This window comes from Coregonus lavaretus (assembly GCF_964263955.1).
Source record: "Coregonus lavaretus genome assembly, chromosome: 21".
Classification (NCBI taxonomy): Eukaryota; Metazoa; Chordata; class Actinopteri; order Salmoniformes; family Salmonidae; genus Coregonus; species Coregonus lavaretus.
Genome location: NC_140008.1, coordinates 23,023,276 through 23,039,848, shown reverse-complemented (window position 1 = coordinate 23,039,848; position 16,573 = coordinate 23,023,276). Strand labels below are relative to the sequence as shown.

Sequence of the window (16,573 nt, the reverse complement as noted above, 5' to 3'; positions counted from 1 at the left end):
AATTTAATGTTTAGACATTGTGTATATGTTGTAGGGTCAGTAAAGCGCGTGAATGTAAACAAATCGTTTGCTTTGAATGATCTCTCCCCACCAGAGCAACGCAGCAAATCTGGCAGCAGACTTTTCTGCCATCAAGGAACTGGACTCACTCAGCAATGAGATTGTCGACCTACAAAGGTGAGTGGCAATCATCAGAGTTGCAGGGCTCTACGCTGACCAAGGAGCATGTGTCATTTGAGGTAATAAAGCTAGAATCCTTAATTTTTCAAGGCCCACTGGTGCTCTTAAATAAACATTCTAGGTCGCACAGCAAAATATTTAGACGCATATCCTTGTAAAATGATCACACTGTAGAGCGCTAAGTTGTATTCGTCCATGTACCCAATTGTATTTGAGAGATGGGTTAGCTCTGGCTTTTTGTTGGTGTGTTGGAGCAAATACAGTGGGGAAAAAAAGTATTTAGTCAGCCACCAATTGTGCAAGTTCTCCCACTTAAAAAGATGAAAGAGGCCTGTAATTTTCATCATAGGTACACGTCAACTATGACAGACAAATTGAGATTTTTTTTCTCCAGAAAATCACATTGTAGGATTTTTTATGAATTTATTTGCAAATTATGGTGGAAAATAAGTATTTGGTCACCTACAAACAAGCAAGATTTCTGGCTCTCACAGACCTGTAACTTCTTCTTTAAGAGGCTCCTCTGTTCTCCACTCGTTACCTGTATTAATGGCACCTGTTTGAACTTGTTATCAGTATAAAAGACACCTGTCCACAACCTCAAACAGTCACACTCCAAACTCCACTATGGCCAAGACCAAAGAGCTGTCAAAGGACACCAGAAACAAAATTGTAGACCTGCACCAGGCTGGGAAGACTGAATCTGCAATAGGTAAGCAGCTTGGTTTGAAGAAATCAACTGTGGGAGCAATTATTAGGAAATGGAAGACATACAAGACCACTGATAATCTCCCTCGATCTGGGGCTCCACGCAAGATCTCACCCTGTGGGGTCAAAATGATCACAAGAACGATGAGCAAAAATCCCAGAACCACATGGGGGGACGTAGTGAATGACATGCAGAGAGCTGGGACCAAAGTAACAAAGCCTACCATCAGTAACACACTACGCCGCCAGGGACTCAAATCCTGCAGTGCCAGACGTGTCCCCCTGCTTAAGCCAGTACATGTCCAGGCCCGTCTGAAGTTTGCTAGAGTGCATTTGGATGATCCAGAAGAGGATTGGGAGAATGTCATATGGTCAGATGAAACCAAAATAGAACTTTTTGGTAAAAACTCAACTCGTCGTGTTTGGAGGACAAAGAATGCCGAGTTGCATCCAAAGAACACCATACCTACTGTGAAGCATGGGGGTGGAAACATCATGCTTTGGGGCTGTTTTTCTGCAAAGGGACCAGGATGACTGATCCGTGTAAAGGAAAGAATGAATGGGGCCATGTATCGTGAGATTTTGAGTGAAAACCTCCTTCCATCAGCAAGGGCATTGAAGATGAAACGTGGCTGGGTCTTTCAGCATGACAATGATCCCAAACACACCGCCCGGGCAACGAAGGAGTGGCTTCGTAAGAAGCATTTCAAGGTCCTGGAGTGGCCTAGCCAGTCTCCAGATCTCAACCCCATAGAAAATCTTTGGAGGGAGTTGAAAGTCTGTGTTGCCCAGCGACAGCCCCAAAACATCACTGCTCTAGAGGAGATCTGCATGGAGGAATGGGCCAAAATACCAGCAACAGTGTGTGAAAACCTTGTGAAGACTTACAGAAAACGTTTGACCTGTGTCATTGCCAACAAAGGGTATATAACAAAGTATTGAGAAACTTTTGTTATTGACCAAATACTTATTTTCCACCATAATTTGCAAATAAATTCATTAAAAATCCTACAATGTGATTTTCTGGAAAAAAAATTCTCATTTTGTCTGTCATAGTTGACGTGTACCTCTGATGAAAATTACAGGCCTCTCTCATCTTTTTAAGTGGGAGAACTTGCACAATTGGTGGCTGACTAAATACTTTTCCCCCCCACTGTAACTACCCCTCTCTGAAGTAGGCCTCGCTTTGTCTCACCACATTGGACTATTTCTGGCAATACACGGTACAGTTGTAATGGTGTAAGTGGAATCTTGTCTAAAGAGACCCACACACACGTTCCTGTTGAGGTGTGTTTTGCTGTCTAATGCCAGAGCAGATGGGGGGAGATGGGAGGCTTACCAGCTGTCCTGGGACTGGGAGGCTGAGTGAGGAAGGAGAGAAGAGGGTCTCCAGAGGTTCGGTCTCTCTGTCTCTGTCTCTCTCTCTCGGTCTCTCTCGGTCTCTCTCGGTCTCTCTCGGTCTCTCGGTCTCTCTCTCTCTCTCTCTCTCTCTCTCTCGGTCTCTCTCTCTCTCGGTCTCTCTCTCTCTCTGATGAGGGCTGACGGGGCATTTGGGGATGCTGGGAGGGTTGGTAACGCAGCTCATTAAGACTAACACTGGGATAGGCTTTTCCCTCTCTGTTTGAATTGAGGAAGTGCAGACCATCTTTTATCAGCTGCATACACATCCCATAGCTGCCCCACTACAGACATAACAGCAGCAAGATCACAGGGGAAATGAAATGGGTTTCTTTACAGTTTGTTGTTGTTACACTTCCCTTTTCTGGTAAGGAAAGAGTGAGAAAATAAGTGTGAAAGTAGTAGTCTTAATCAGTATCTGCATAGCAGCTGTACGTTTTGAAGTTTATTAGGCAAGATTAGGAGAAAATGAGAAGGATTTTAGATTCAGATTGAGGATAGGACAGGAAGCAGCAAATATGTTTGTTTTTCGGTATTGCTGTAAGTGTCAACGACAAGTTGCTGCTGTCCCTGGAGGAAGGTAAGCATGCGCTACCCTTTTGGAGGGGCCATGGAGGAAGGTAAGCATGCGCTACCCTTTTGGAGGGGCCATGGAGGAAGGGAAGCATGCGCTACCCTTTTGGAGGGGCCATGGAGGAAGGGAAGCATGCGCTACCCTTTTGGAGGGGCCATGGAGGAAGGGAAGCATGCGCTACCCTTTTGGAGGGGCCATGGAGGAAGGGAAGCATGCGCTACCCTTTTGGAGGGGCCATGGAGGAAGGGAAGCATGCGCTACCCTTTTGGAGGGGCCATGGAGTAAGCGGTGTATTCTTCAGCTGAGAGCAAGAGGGGTGAGGGTGTCATAGATTTAGACTGGCTGTCTGAAACCAGAATTCTGTTATTTTGGGCTGTTAAATTGGGAGAGATGCTCCTAGGTGCATGGGATGTCTACAGAAGTCGTTTCTGGATAGTTGCCAGTCAGGGCATCTAAATTATACAGTCAGTGAAGTCGGTACTCCTGACTCGCACATCTCCTACCTCACTTCAGCTTCTCGCTCCACTGGTCCTACACCATGTCTCTACATGTTTGGCTGTTGGTTGAAACGAAAGGCGGACAGATGAATTCTTCATGTTGATCAAAACAACATTATTATGAATTATATTTGATTAATGTGAACTGTGGAAATGCGAATGGAAAAAACATACTTGGCATTTTTTCATTGTTTGAGTGAATAATTTTTTACGTTTACTATTCTATTGGCCAGCCTTTTGGCACATTTGATGTTCTACCTTGCTAAATGAATGGCATTGTTATTGCCATTTGATAAAGATCCAGGAGAAAGATTTGGACTTGGTAGGGAGAGCAGATTATCCGAAGAGGCCCCGCCTATTGTGCAAATGTTCCCACTTACAATGAGGGGAAAAAAGTATTTGATCCCCTGCTGATTTTGTACATTTGCCCACTGACAAAGAAATTATCAGTCTATAATTTTTATGGTAGGTTTATTTGAACAGTGATAGACAGAAATGTTATACATTGATTTGCATTTTAATGAAGGAAATAAGTATTTGATCCCTCTGCAAAACATGACTTAGTACTTGGTGGCAAAACCCTTGTTGGCAATCACAGAGGTCAGAAGTTTCTTGTAGTTGGCCACCAGGTTTGCACACATCTCAGGAGGGATTTTGTCCCACTCCTCTTTGCAGATCTTCTGCAAGTCATTAAGGTTTCGAGGCTGACGTTTGGCAACTTGAACCTTCAGCTCCCTCCACAGATTTTCTATGGGATTAAGGTCTGGAGACTGGCTAGGCCACTCCAGGACCTTAATGTGCTTCTTCTTGAGCCACTCCTTTGTTGCCTTGGCCATGTGTTTTGGGTCATTGTCATGCTGGAATACCCATCCACGACCCATTTTCAATGCCCTGGCTGAGGGAAGGAGGTTCTCACCCAAGATTTGACAGGTACATGGCCCCGTCCATCGTCCCTTTGATGCGGTGAAGTTGTCCTGTCCCCTTAGCAGAAAAACACCCCCAAAGCATAATGTTTCCACCTCCATGTTTGACGGTGGGGATGGTGTTCTTGGGGTCATAGGCAGCATTCCTCCTCCTCCAAACATGGCGAGTTGAGTTGATGCCAAAGAGCTCGATTTTGGTCTCATCTGACCACAACACTTTCACCCAGTTCTCCTCTGAATCATTCAGATGTTCATTGGCAAACTTCAGACGGGCCTGTATATGTGCTTTCTTGAGCAGGGGGACCCTGCGGGCGCTGCAGGATTTCAGTCCTTCACGGCATAGTGTGTTACCAATTGTTTTCTTGGTGACTATGGTCCCAGCTGCCTTGAGATCATTGACAAGATCCTCCCGTGTAGTTCTGGGCTGATTCCTCACCGTTCTCATGATCATTGCAACTCCACGAGGTGAGATCTTGCATGGAGCCCCAGGCCGAGGGAGATTGACAGCTCTTTTGTGTTTCTTCCATTTGAAAATAATCGCACCAACTGTTGTCACCTTCTCACCAAGCTGCTTGGCGATGGTCTTGTAGCCCATTCCAGCCTTGTGTAGGTCTACAATCTTTTCCCTGACATCCTTGGAGAGCTCTTTGGTCTTGGCCATGGTGGAGAGTTTGGAATCTGATTGAGTGTGCTCCTATTCTCAGCTCGTTACCTGTATAAAAGACACCTGGGAGCCAGAAATCTTTCTGATTGAGAGGGGGTCAAATACTTATTTCCCTCATTTAAAATGCAAATTAATTTATAACATTTTTGACATGCGTTTTTCAGGATTATTTTGTTATTCTGTCTCTCACTGTTCAAATAAACCTACCATTAACATTATAGACTGATCATGTCTTTGTCAGTGGGCAAACGTACAAAATCAGCAGGGGATCAAATACTTTTTTCCCTCACTGTATCCCAATCCTCTGCTCCCTCTGTTTTACCTTGTCATCTGACCATGCAGGAAAGGGATGGGATGGGAGGATGAACAGACAGGGAAACGAACGATGGGAGGTATAGAGCTTCATCCCTCCCCCTTTCTCTCTAAGCTGAATCATCTGACACTTCCTCCAGGCAGCCACACACAGTCCTACCCCTCTCTCTCTGCTCTCCCATCTGCCAGAACACACACACACACAGACCCTCTCTCGCTCAAGGCTGTTGCTGCATGCATTGGTCATTCGGTGTGGTCTGCTACAGGATCAGGATGGTAGTGCAGGGAGAGGAGCTGTCGTCTGGGGCTGGGGAAGATTGTAGAGATGGTGGTGGGGTGGTAGCCTGGCTGGGGGTGCCCTCGGTCTCCACGGTGATTAAATACTCATGTCTGCTGTGCTGGTCTTCCAGGGAGAAGAGCAACGTGGAACAGGAAATTAAAGAGCAGGAGGAGAGCATCAGAGAAAGGACCAGTGAAGTCCAGGTACAGTAAACGTGCTGCCTGCATGCCTCAACTCTCTCACTGCCCTTCTATTGTTTCAGTTCATTTCATCCACTTCATGACTGTGTTGTCTGTAAATTGATTTTCTATTGGTTTTATAAATACATTTTCTTATGTCAAATCAGTCTACTGTTCAGCTGCTCTTGTTGAATTTGTTAGAGGTGGTCTGCTTGAATCTGTTAGGCTATGAAGCTATGGCTGAGCAGCAGAGACAAACATACCCTCCCTGTCTGAGTCAGAGCCACTGGTTCTATATACATCTATATTGCACCATGTTGACGTTGATGTTTTATGATGTTGATGATCTCAATTGCGCGAGCTGAACTGATGCGATGTAGCCTCAAGCTGTATAGTTCTTGCTTCAGTGATACATTTTGACAGAATTACCTCCATGTTATGATCAAGGATATAAATTGATTTATTAATATAACCTATTTAGAGGAAGTGCATACATTATTTACCATTCATTTCTATTGGGCACAAAATTATCTGAAACAAACAGCAAATGCATCCAACAAGGTTGTAGAGTCACAAGCTTGATGTAATCATTGCGTGCTAGGAATATCGGACCAAATGCTAAACCTTTGACTACTTTATTATACCGATAATTGAAAAATCTGTCAATGTGCCCTTGAGCAAGGCACTTAACCCTAATTGCTCCTGTAAATCGCTCTGGATAAGAGCGTCTGCTAAATGACTAAAATGAAAATTTGCCCCAATACTTTTGGTCCCATAAAATGGAGGGCACTATGTACAACAAGTGCTGTAATTTCTAAACGGTTCACCCGACATGGATGAAAATACCCTCAAATTGAAGCTGACAGTCTGCACTTTAACCTCCATAGTTATTGTATAATTTCAACAAATGTGTCACTGTCCCAATACTTTTGGATCTAACTGTATATTAAATTATACTTTCATATCCTGTAATCTGGGTCTGGCTATCTTATTATTTTATGCAAATGCATTTTTTTGAAAGTATCACGTGTTCTTGAATAAGCCAGTACCATAGCAGAGGGGTATCCGCTGTAAACCTGATACCAGTCTCTATTTAGTCATTACTGGCTGTATGAATGTCAGGTTTAATTATCTCATCCTCTCAGGTCCTGTTCTCTATTGACCCACTCGCTCTGAGAGTACTTCATTAACATTTTAAACCCTTGTACACCTTTTATATTGCCAGTCTTGGCCACACTTGAACCCAAGTGAGCAAACTGTGTAGGAATATGGCAATATCACCCTGCATTGAATATTTAGTTATTTTCTGCTGTGTATTTGTGAAAGGCTGCGCTTTCTCTGGTACTGTTTGCCATTGGTGTGAAAGGCTGTCATTAGACGGACAGCACTGTTTCCTCACCCAAGGGTTCACCTCAGCAATGCCCAGTCACTGCCAATTAGCCAGAATTAATATATTAATAATGGGAAAACTAGTCTGTTTTTCAATAGGTATATGAGCAACTGAGATTGGATTATACAGTGAATATTAAGGCCAATGAGTAGTATTCAATAACTATTTAACATTTGCACAGTGATCAGGAATAATTCTCCCTACAGTACATGTAAAGTAAATCAGTACTGTAATTGCTGAATATTAAGTATTCTAAGCAAATAGGGATCAATAAACTATTAGCTTTTTAATAGGCTAGCCTTGAATCCTTGGTACTTGTAGCACTCACACTTTAATGATTAGGAGATGAGGGCAGGAGTGCCTTGCCACTGTGCTGGAGTTGGTCTGATAAATGGCTTCTATTTTGGGCTGCGACTGCCTGGCTGCTTTAAACAGACAGAGCTTAGTGCAGCAGCTCCTCTGAAGAAACGGAGGAAGACATTCATCTGTTGTTCATCCCTCAGAGCCTGTGCTGAGGAGTGGCTGATTACACACACTTCCTCGAGAAACATCATGTGGGCATAAACACTAAGTGTGATGGTACTTTGGTGAAGCGCACGTTGATTTTTTTTATTCTGCTGCGGTGGAGCACCTCGTCAAGGCTGAGCTAGTTTTTTTTTTAAATATCTGTCACTATATTCTGGCAGTCATAATGGATTGACTCTGACTCCTCTCTGCACACTCTGCTCAGTCAAACGCTACTCCCACATGTGTGCCTCTGCTCCTTTTCTCACGTCTTTCTCTGGATGTTGTGACTGTTATCCCTGCCCTCCTCAGGAACTGCAGAATCAGGTGCAGAAGGAGAGCGGGGAGCTGCAGCGGCTGCAGTCTCAGCGCCAGGAGGTCCAGGATGCTCTGGAGGAGCTGGACCAGCAGAAGACCACTCTGGAGGAGCAGCTTGGTCACATCCGCCAGCAGTGCAGCCATGAGAACCAGCTGGTGAGACTACAGGACCTATCAACCAACTACCACCTCACACAGCACCTGGATCACCTTCAGAGAGGAACCAGTCAATAGCAACTGCATTTGGTGGTCAAATGTACATCTAGTCACAGTCAGATTGTCCACCATTTTGTTTTAACTATTTTCTCACATCTTGCATCTCTTTCTGTGGTGTGTGTGTTTAGATCTCGTCACTAGAGGCGGAGCACACGGAGCAGGAGCAGAGGATAGAGGAGTACGAGGAGCAGCTGGTGCAGGCCAGAGAGGAGCTACTTCGGCTACAGGAGGAGAGCCAACAGTTGGAGGAGAAGGTGCAGGCAGCACGGGAGCAGTTCACTCCCTTGCAGGAGTTTGTCAAGGACTCCTACTCTCAGGTGAGTCTACTTTGACTCACCATCATTACTATCACGGTTGTGGCAAAGATTGTAAATGGAGAGATCAAAACATGATTGAGAGAGAATGCTTGGTAGGATGACATGCGATTTATTGGTGAGCGAATGTTATATTTAGATTTTATAAATTGCATGTCATGCTACCAAGCGTTCTCTTTCATCAATCATGTTTGGTTCTCTCCAACCCAAGTATATATGTATGTACAGTTGAAGTAGGAAGTTTACATACACTTATGTTGGAGTCATTAAAACTCGTTTTTCAACCACTCCACAAATGTCTTGTTAACAAACTATAGTTTTGGAAGGTCGGTTAGGACATCTACTTTGTGCATGACACAAGTAATTTTTCCAACAATTGTTTACAGACCGATTATTTCACTTGTAATTCACTGTATCACAATTCCAGTGGGTCAGAAGTTTACATACACTAATTTGACTGTGCCTTTAAACAGCTTGGAAAATTCCAGAAAATGATGTCAATTAGCCTATCAGAAGCTTCTAAAGCCATGACATCATTTGAGTCAATTGGAGGTGTACCTGTGGATGTATTTCAAAGCCTACCTTCAAACTCAGTGCCTCTTTGCTTGACATCATGGGAAAATCAAAAGAAATCAGCCAAGACCTCAGAAAAAAAATTGTAGACCTCCACAGATCTGGTTCATCAATGGGAGCAATTTCCAAACGCCTGAAGGTACCACGTTCATCTGTACAAACAATAGTATGCAAGTATAAACACCATGGGACCACGCAGCCGTCAAACCGCTCAGGAAGGAGACGCGTTCTGTCTCCTAGAGATGAACGTACTTTGGTGCGAAAAGTACAAATCAATCCCAGAACAACAGCAAAGGACCTTGTGAAGATGCTGGAGGAAACAGGTACAAAAGTATCTATATCCACAGTAAAACGAGTCCTATATCCGAGTCCTATATAGGCCGCTCAGTAAGGAAGAAGCCACTGCTCCAAAACGGCCATAAAAAAGACAGACTATGGTTTGCAACTGCACATGGGGACAAAGATCGTACTTTTTGGAGAAATGTCCTCTGGTCTGATGAAACAAAAGTAGAACTGTTTGGCCATAATGACCATCGTTATGTTTGGAGGAAAAAGGGGGCTGCTTGCAAGCCGAAGAACACCATCCCAACCGTGAAGCACGGAGGTGGCAGCATCATGCTGTGGGGGTGCTTTGCTGCAGGAGGGACTGGTGCACTTCACAAAATAGATGGCATCATGAGGAAGGAAAATTATGTGGATATATTGAAGCAACATCTCAAGACCAGTCAGGAAGTTAAAGCTTGTCGCAAATGGGTCTTCCAAATGGACAATGACCCCAAGCATACTTCCAAAGTTGTGGCAAAATGGCTTAAGGACAACAAAGTCAAGGTATTGGAGTGGCCATCACAAAGCCCTGACCTCAATCCTATAGAAAATGTGTGGGCAGAACTGAAAAGGTGTGTGCGAGCAAGGAGGCCTACAAACCTGACTCAGTTACACCAGCTCTGTCAGGAGGAATGGGCCAAAATTCACCCAACTTATTGTGGGAAGCTTGTGGAAGGCTACCCGAAACGTTTGACCCAAGTTAAACAATTTAAAGGCAATGCTACCAAATACTAATTAAGTGTATGTAAACTTGTGACCCACTGGAATTGTGATAGTGTATTATAAGTGAAATAATCTGTCTGTAAACAATTGTTGGAAAAATGACTTGTGTCATGCACAAAGTAGATGTCCTAACCGACTTGCCAAAACTATAGTTTGTTAACAAGAAATTTGTGGAATGGTTGAAAAACGAGTTTTAATGACTCCAACCTAAGTGTATGTAAACTTCCGACTTCAACTGTATGTATGTGTGTATATATGTATGTATACATATATATACATACAGTGGGGAGAACAAGTATTTGATACACTGCCGATTTTTGCAGGTTTTCCTACTTACAAAGCATGTAGAGGTCTGTAATTTTTATCATAGGTACACTTCTACTGTGAGAGACAGATTCTAAAACAAAAATCCAGAAAATCACATTGTATGATTTTTAAGTAATTAATTTGAATTTTATTGCATGACAAAAGTATTTGATACATCAGAAAAGCAGAACTTAATATTTGGTACAGAAACCTTTGTTTGCAATTACAGAGATCATACGTTTCCTGTAGGTCTTGACCAGGTTTGCACACACTGCAGCAGGGATTTTTGCCCACTCCTTCATTCAGACCTCCTCCAGATCCTTCAGGTTTCGGGGCTGTCGCTGGGCAATACGGACTTTCAGCTCCCTCCAAAGATTTTCTATTGGGTTCAGGTCTGGAGACTGGCTAGGCCACCCAGGACCTTGAGATGCTTCTTACGGAGCCACTCCTTAGTTGCCCTGGCTGTGTGTTTCGGGTCGTTGTCATGCTGGAATACCCATCCACGAACCATTTTCAATGCCCTGGCTGAGGGAAGGAGGTTCTCACCTAAGATTTGAAGTTACATTGCCCCGTCCGTCGTCCCTTTGATGCGGTGAATTTGTCCTCTCCCCTTAGCAGAAAAACACCCCCAAAGCATAATGTTTCCACCTCCATGTTTGACGGTGGGGATGGTGTTCTTGGGGTCATAGGCAGCATTCCTCCTCCTCCAAACACGGCGAGTTGAGTTGATGCCAAAGAGCTCGATTTTTGTCTCATCTGACCACAACACTTTCACCCAGTTCTCCTCTGAATCATTCAGATGTTAATTGGCAAACTTCAGACGGGCCTGTATATGTGCTTTCTTGAGCAGGGGGACCTTGCGGGCGCAGCAGGATTTCAGTCCTTCACGGCGTAGTTACCAATTGTTTTCTTGGTGACTATGGTCCCCGCTGCCTTGAGATCATTGACGAGATCATTGACAAGATCCTCCAGTGTAGTTCTGGGCTGATTCCTCACCGTTCTCATGATCATTGCAACTCCACGAGGTGAGATCTTGCATGGATCCCCAGGCCGAGGGAGATTTGACAGTTCTTTTGTGTTTCTTCCATTTGCGAATAATCGTACCAGCTGTTGTCACCTTCTCACCAAGCTGCTTGGCGATGGTCTTGTAGCCCATTCCAGCCTTGTGTAGGTCTACAATCTTGTCCCTGACATCCTTGGAGAGCTCTTTGGCCTTGGCCATGGTGGAGAGTTTGGAATCTGATTGAGTGTGCTCCTAATCTCAGCTCGTTACCTGTATAAAAGACACCTGGGAGCCAGAAATCTTTCTGATTGAGAGGGGGTCAAATACTTATTTCCCTCATTAAAATGCAAATCAATTTATAACATGCATTTTTCTGGATTGTGTTGTTATTCTGTCTCTCACTGTTCAAATAAACCTACCATTAAAATTATAGACTGATCATTTTTTTGTCAGTGGGCAAACGTACAAAATCAGCAGGGGATCAAATACTTTTTTCCCTCACTATACGTATGTATGTATGTATGTATGTATGTATGTATGTGTGTGTGTGTGTGTATGTATGTATGTATATACACACACACACACACACACACACACACACACACACACACACACACACACACACACACACACTACCGTTCCAAAGTTTGGGTTCACTTAGAAATTTCCTTGTTTTCGAAAGAAAAGCTAAATGTTTTGTCCATTAAAATAACATAATGAATGCATGCGTGCACACACACACACACACACACACACACACACACACACACACACACACACACACACACACACACACACACACACACACACTACCGTTCCAAAGTTTGGGTTCACTTAGAAATTTCCTTGTTTTCGAAAGAAAAGCTAAATGTTTTGTCCATTAAAATAACATAATGAATGCATGCGTGCACACACACACACACACACACACACACACACACACACAGTACCAGTCAAAAGTTTGGACACACCTACTCATTCAAGGGTTTTTCTTTATTTTAACTATTTGTAGAATAATATTGAAGACCTCAAAACTATGAAATAACACACATGGAATCATGTAGTAAACAAATCAAAATATATTTGAGATTCTTCAAATAGCCAACCTTTGCCTTGATGACAGCTTTGCACACTCTTGGCATTCTCTCAACCAGCTTCACCTGGAATGCTTTTCCAACAGTCTTGAAGGAGTTCCCACATATGCTGAGCACTTGTTGGCTGCTTTTCCTTCACTCTACGGTCTGACTCATCCCAAACCATCTCATTTGGGTTGAGGTCGAGGGATTGTGGAGGCCAGGTAATCTGATGCAGCACTCCATCACTCTCCTTCTTTGTAAAATAGCCCTTACACAGCCTGGAGGTGTGTTGTGTCATTGTCTTGTTGAAAAACATATGGTAGTCTGTTAAATGACTGTACATGTAGTCCCACTAAGCCCAAGCTAGATGGGATGTCGTATCGCTGCAGAATGCTGTGGTAGCCATGCTGGTTAAGTGTTCCTTGAATTCTAAATAAATCACAGACAGTGTCACCAGCAAAGCACCCCCACACCAGAACACCACCTCCATGCTTTACGGTGGGAAATACACATGCGGATATCATCCATTCACTCTCACAAAGACACGGCGGTTGGAACCAAAAATCTCAAATTTGGACTCCAGACCAAAGGACATATTTCCACCGGTCTAATGTCCATTGCTCGTGTTTCTTGGTCCAAGCAAGGCTCTTCTTATTATTGGTGTCCTTTTTAGTAGGGGTTTCATTGCAGCAATTCGACCATGAAGGCCTGATTTGCAGTGTTTAACACTTTTTTGGTTACTACATGATTTCATATGTGTTATTTCATAGTTTATGTCTTCACTATTATTCTACATTGTAAAAATAAATTAAAACCCTTCAATGAGTATGTATGTGTGTGTGTGTGTGTGTATGTGTGTGTGTGTGTATATATATATATATATATATATATATATATATATATATATATATAATCTCACAAAAGTGAGTACACCCCTCACATTTTTGTAAATATTTGAGTTTATCTTTTCATGTGACAACACTGAAGAAATGACACTTTGCTACAATGTAAAGTAGTGAGTGTACAGCTTGTATAACAGTGTACATTTGCTGTCCCTTCAAAATAACTCAACACACAGCCATTAATGTCTAAACCACTGGCAACAAAAGTGAGTACACCCCTAAGTGAAAATGTCCAAATTGGGCCCAATTAGCCATTTTCCCTCCCCGGTGTCATGTGACTCGTTAGTGTTACAAGGTCTCAGGTGTGAATGGGGAGCAGGTGAGTTAAATTTGGTGTCATCGCTCTCACACTCCCTCATACTGGTCACTGGAAGTTCAACATGGCACCTCATGGCAAAGAACTCTCTTGAGGATCTGAAAAAAAGAATTGTTGCTCTACATAAAGATGGCCTGGGCTATAAGAAGATTGCCAAGACCCTGAAACTGAGCTGCAGCACGGTGGCCAAGATAATACAGCGGTTTAACAGGACAGGTTCCACTCAGAACAGGCCTCGCCATGGTCGACCAAAGAAGAGCTCCTGAGTGGCGCAGTGGTCTAAGGCACTGCATCGCAGTGCTAACTGTGCCACTAGAGATCCTGGTTCGAATCCAGGCTCTGTCGCAGCCGGCCGCGACCGGGAGACTCATGGGCGGCGCACAATTGGCCCAGCGTCGTCTAGGGTAGGGGAGGGAATGGCCGGCAGGGATGTAGCTCAGTTGATAGAGCATGGCGTTTGCAACGCCAGGGTTGTGGGTTCGATTCCCACGGGGGGCCAGTATAAAAAAAAAAAAATGTAATCACTAACTGTAAGTCGCTCTGGATAAGAGCGTCTGCTAAATGACTAAAATGTAAATGTAAATGTAAATGTAAGTTGAGTGCACGTGCTCAGCGTCATATCCAGAGGTTGTCTTTGGGAAATAGATGTATGAGTGCTGCCAGCATTGCTGCAGAGGTTGAAGGGGTGGGGGGTCAGCCTGTCAGTGCTCAGACCATACGCCGCACACTGCATCAAATTGGTCTGCATGGCTGTTGTCCCAGAAGGAAGCCTCTTCTAAAGATGATGCACAAGAAAGCCCGCAAACAGTTTGCTGAAGACAAGCAGACTAAGGACATAGATTACTGGAACCATGTACTGTGGTCTGATGAGACCAAGATAAACTTATTTGATTCAGATGGTGTCAAGCGTGTGTGGCGGCAACCAGGTGAGGAGTACAAAGACAAGTGTGTCTTGCCTACAGTCAAACATGGTGGGGGGAGTGTCATGGTCTGGGGCTGCATGAGTGCTGCCGGCACTGGGGAGCTACAGTTCATTGAGGGAACCATGAATGCCAACATGTACTGTGACATACTGAAGCAGAGCATGATCCCCTCCCTTCGGCGACTGGGCCGCAGGGCAGTATTCCAACATGATAACGACCCCAAACACACCTCCAAGACGACCACTGCCTTGCTAAAGAAGCTGAGGGTAAAGGTGATGGACTGGCCAAGCATATCTCCAGACCTAAACCCTATTGAGCATCTGTGGGGAATTCTCAAACGGAAGGTGGAGGAGTGCAAGGTCTCTAACATCCACCAGCTCCGTGATGTCGTCATGGAGGAGTGGAAGAGGACTCCACCAGAGCTTCACAGGTTGCCACTGAACTCCATGCCCAAGAGGGTTAAGGCAGTGCTGGAAAATGATGGTGGCCACACAAAATATTGACACTTTGGGCCCAATTTGGACATTTTCACTTAGGGGTGTACTCACTTTTGTTGCCAGCGGTTTAGACATTAATGGATGTGTGTTGTTATTTTGAGGGGACAGCTAATTTACACTGTTATACAAGCTGTACACTCAATACTTTACATTGTAGCGAAGTGTCATTTCTTCAGTGTTGACACATGAAAATATATACTCAAATATTTATAAAAATGTGAGGGGTGTACTCACTTTTGTGAGATACTGTAAATATATATCTCCCAGCTCTCTCTCTCCCTTATGTCCCTGTGCTCTCTCTACCTCTGTCTGTACTGAGGGCAGGTGCAACAGAAGCTGAGTGATCTACAGTTGGAGGAGCGGACGGTCACGGCCCAGCTCAGTTGGAAGAATGCCCTAGAGGAGGATCCAGTGCTGGTGAACGGCTCAGCGGAGGAGCAGCACCAGGAGTACCAGCCTGAGGAGCTGAGAGTGGAGCCTCCAGCCAGCCAGCCACGGATGGAGCCGGCTGAACCGATAGAAGAAGAAGTAGAGGAGGAGGATAGGCCTAAGACCCCAGAGGCCAAGTCTGATGCCTTCGAAGACCTCTATAACAGCCTATCTTCCACTGTCTGGCCAGTACCACAGGACAACCTTGTGAAGGCAATATACACTGCTCAAAAAAATAAAGGGAACACAAAAATAACACATCCTAGATCTGAATGAATGAAATAATCTTATTAAATACTTTTTTCTTTACGTAGTTGAATGTGCTGACAACAAAATCACACAAAAATTATCAATGGAAATCAAATTTATCAACCCATGGAGGTCTGGATTTGGAGTCACCCTCAAAATTAAAGTGGAAAACCACACTACAGGCTGATCCAACTTTGATGTAATGTCCTTAAAACAAGTCAAAATGAGGCTCAGTAGTGTGTGTGGCCTCCACGTGCCTGTATGACCTCCCTACAACGCCTGGGCATGCTCCTGATGAGGTGGCGGATGGTCTCCTGAGGGATCTCCTCCCAGACCTGGACTAAAGCATCCGCCAACTCCTGGACAGTCTGTGGTGCAACGTGGCGTTGGTGGATGGAGCGAGACATGATGTCCCAGATGTGCTCAATTGGAGTCAGGTCTGGGGAACGGGAGGGCCAGTCCATAGCATCAATGCCTTCCTCTTGCAGGAACTGCTGACACACTCCAGCCACATGAGGTCTAGCATTGTCTTGCATTAGGAGGAACCCAGGGCCAACCGCACCAGCATATGGTCTCACAAGGGGTCTGAGGATCTCATCTCGGTACCTAATGGCAGTCAGGCTACCTCTGGCGAGCACATGGAGGGCTGTGCGGCCCCCCAAAGAAATGCCACCCCACACCATGACTGACCCACCGCCAAACCGGTCATGCTGGAGGATGTTGCAGGCAGCAGAACGTTCTCCACGGCGTCTCCAGACTCTGTCACGTCTGTCACATGTGTTCAGTGTGAACCTG

General features: G+C 44.5%; 1 protein-coding gene across 1 annotated transcript in view; it reads left to right on the top strand.

The window, feature by feature from the left end:
* Window positions 1-16,573, top strand: part of LOC311148388 (epidermal growth factor receptor substrate 15-like) — a 43,546-nt gene that overhangs the window by 8,206 nt on the left and 18,767 nt on the right. Inside the window, exons 12-16 of the mRNA XM_084185345.1 lie at window positions 95-177; window positions 5,667-5,739; window positions 7,922-8,083; window positions 8,272-8,460; window positions 15,425-15,742. Coding sequence (XP_084041471.1) covers window positions 95-177; window positions 5,667-5,739; window positions 7,922-8,083; window positions 8,272-8,460; window positions 15,425-15,742 — 825 coding nt within the window. The remainder of the gene's footprint in view (window positions 1-94; window positions 178-5,666; window positions 5,740-7,921; window positions 8,084-8,271; window positions 8,461-15,424; window positions 15,743-16,573) is intronic.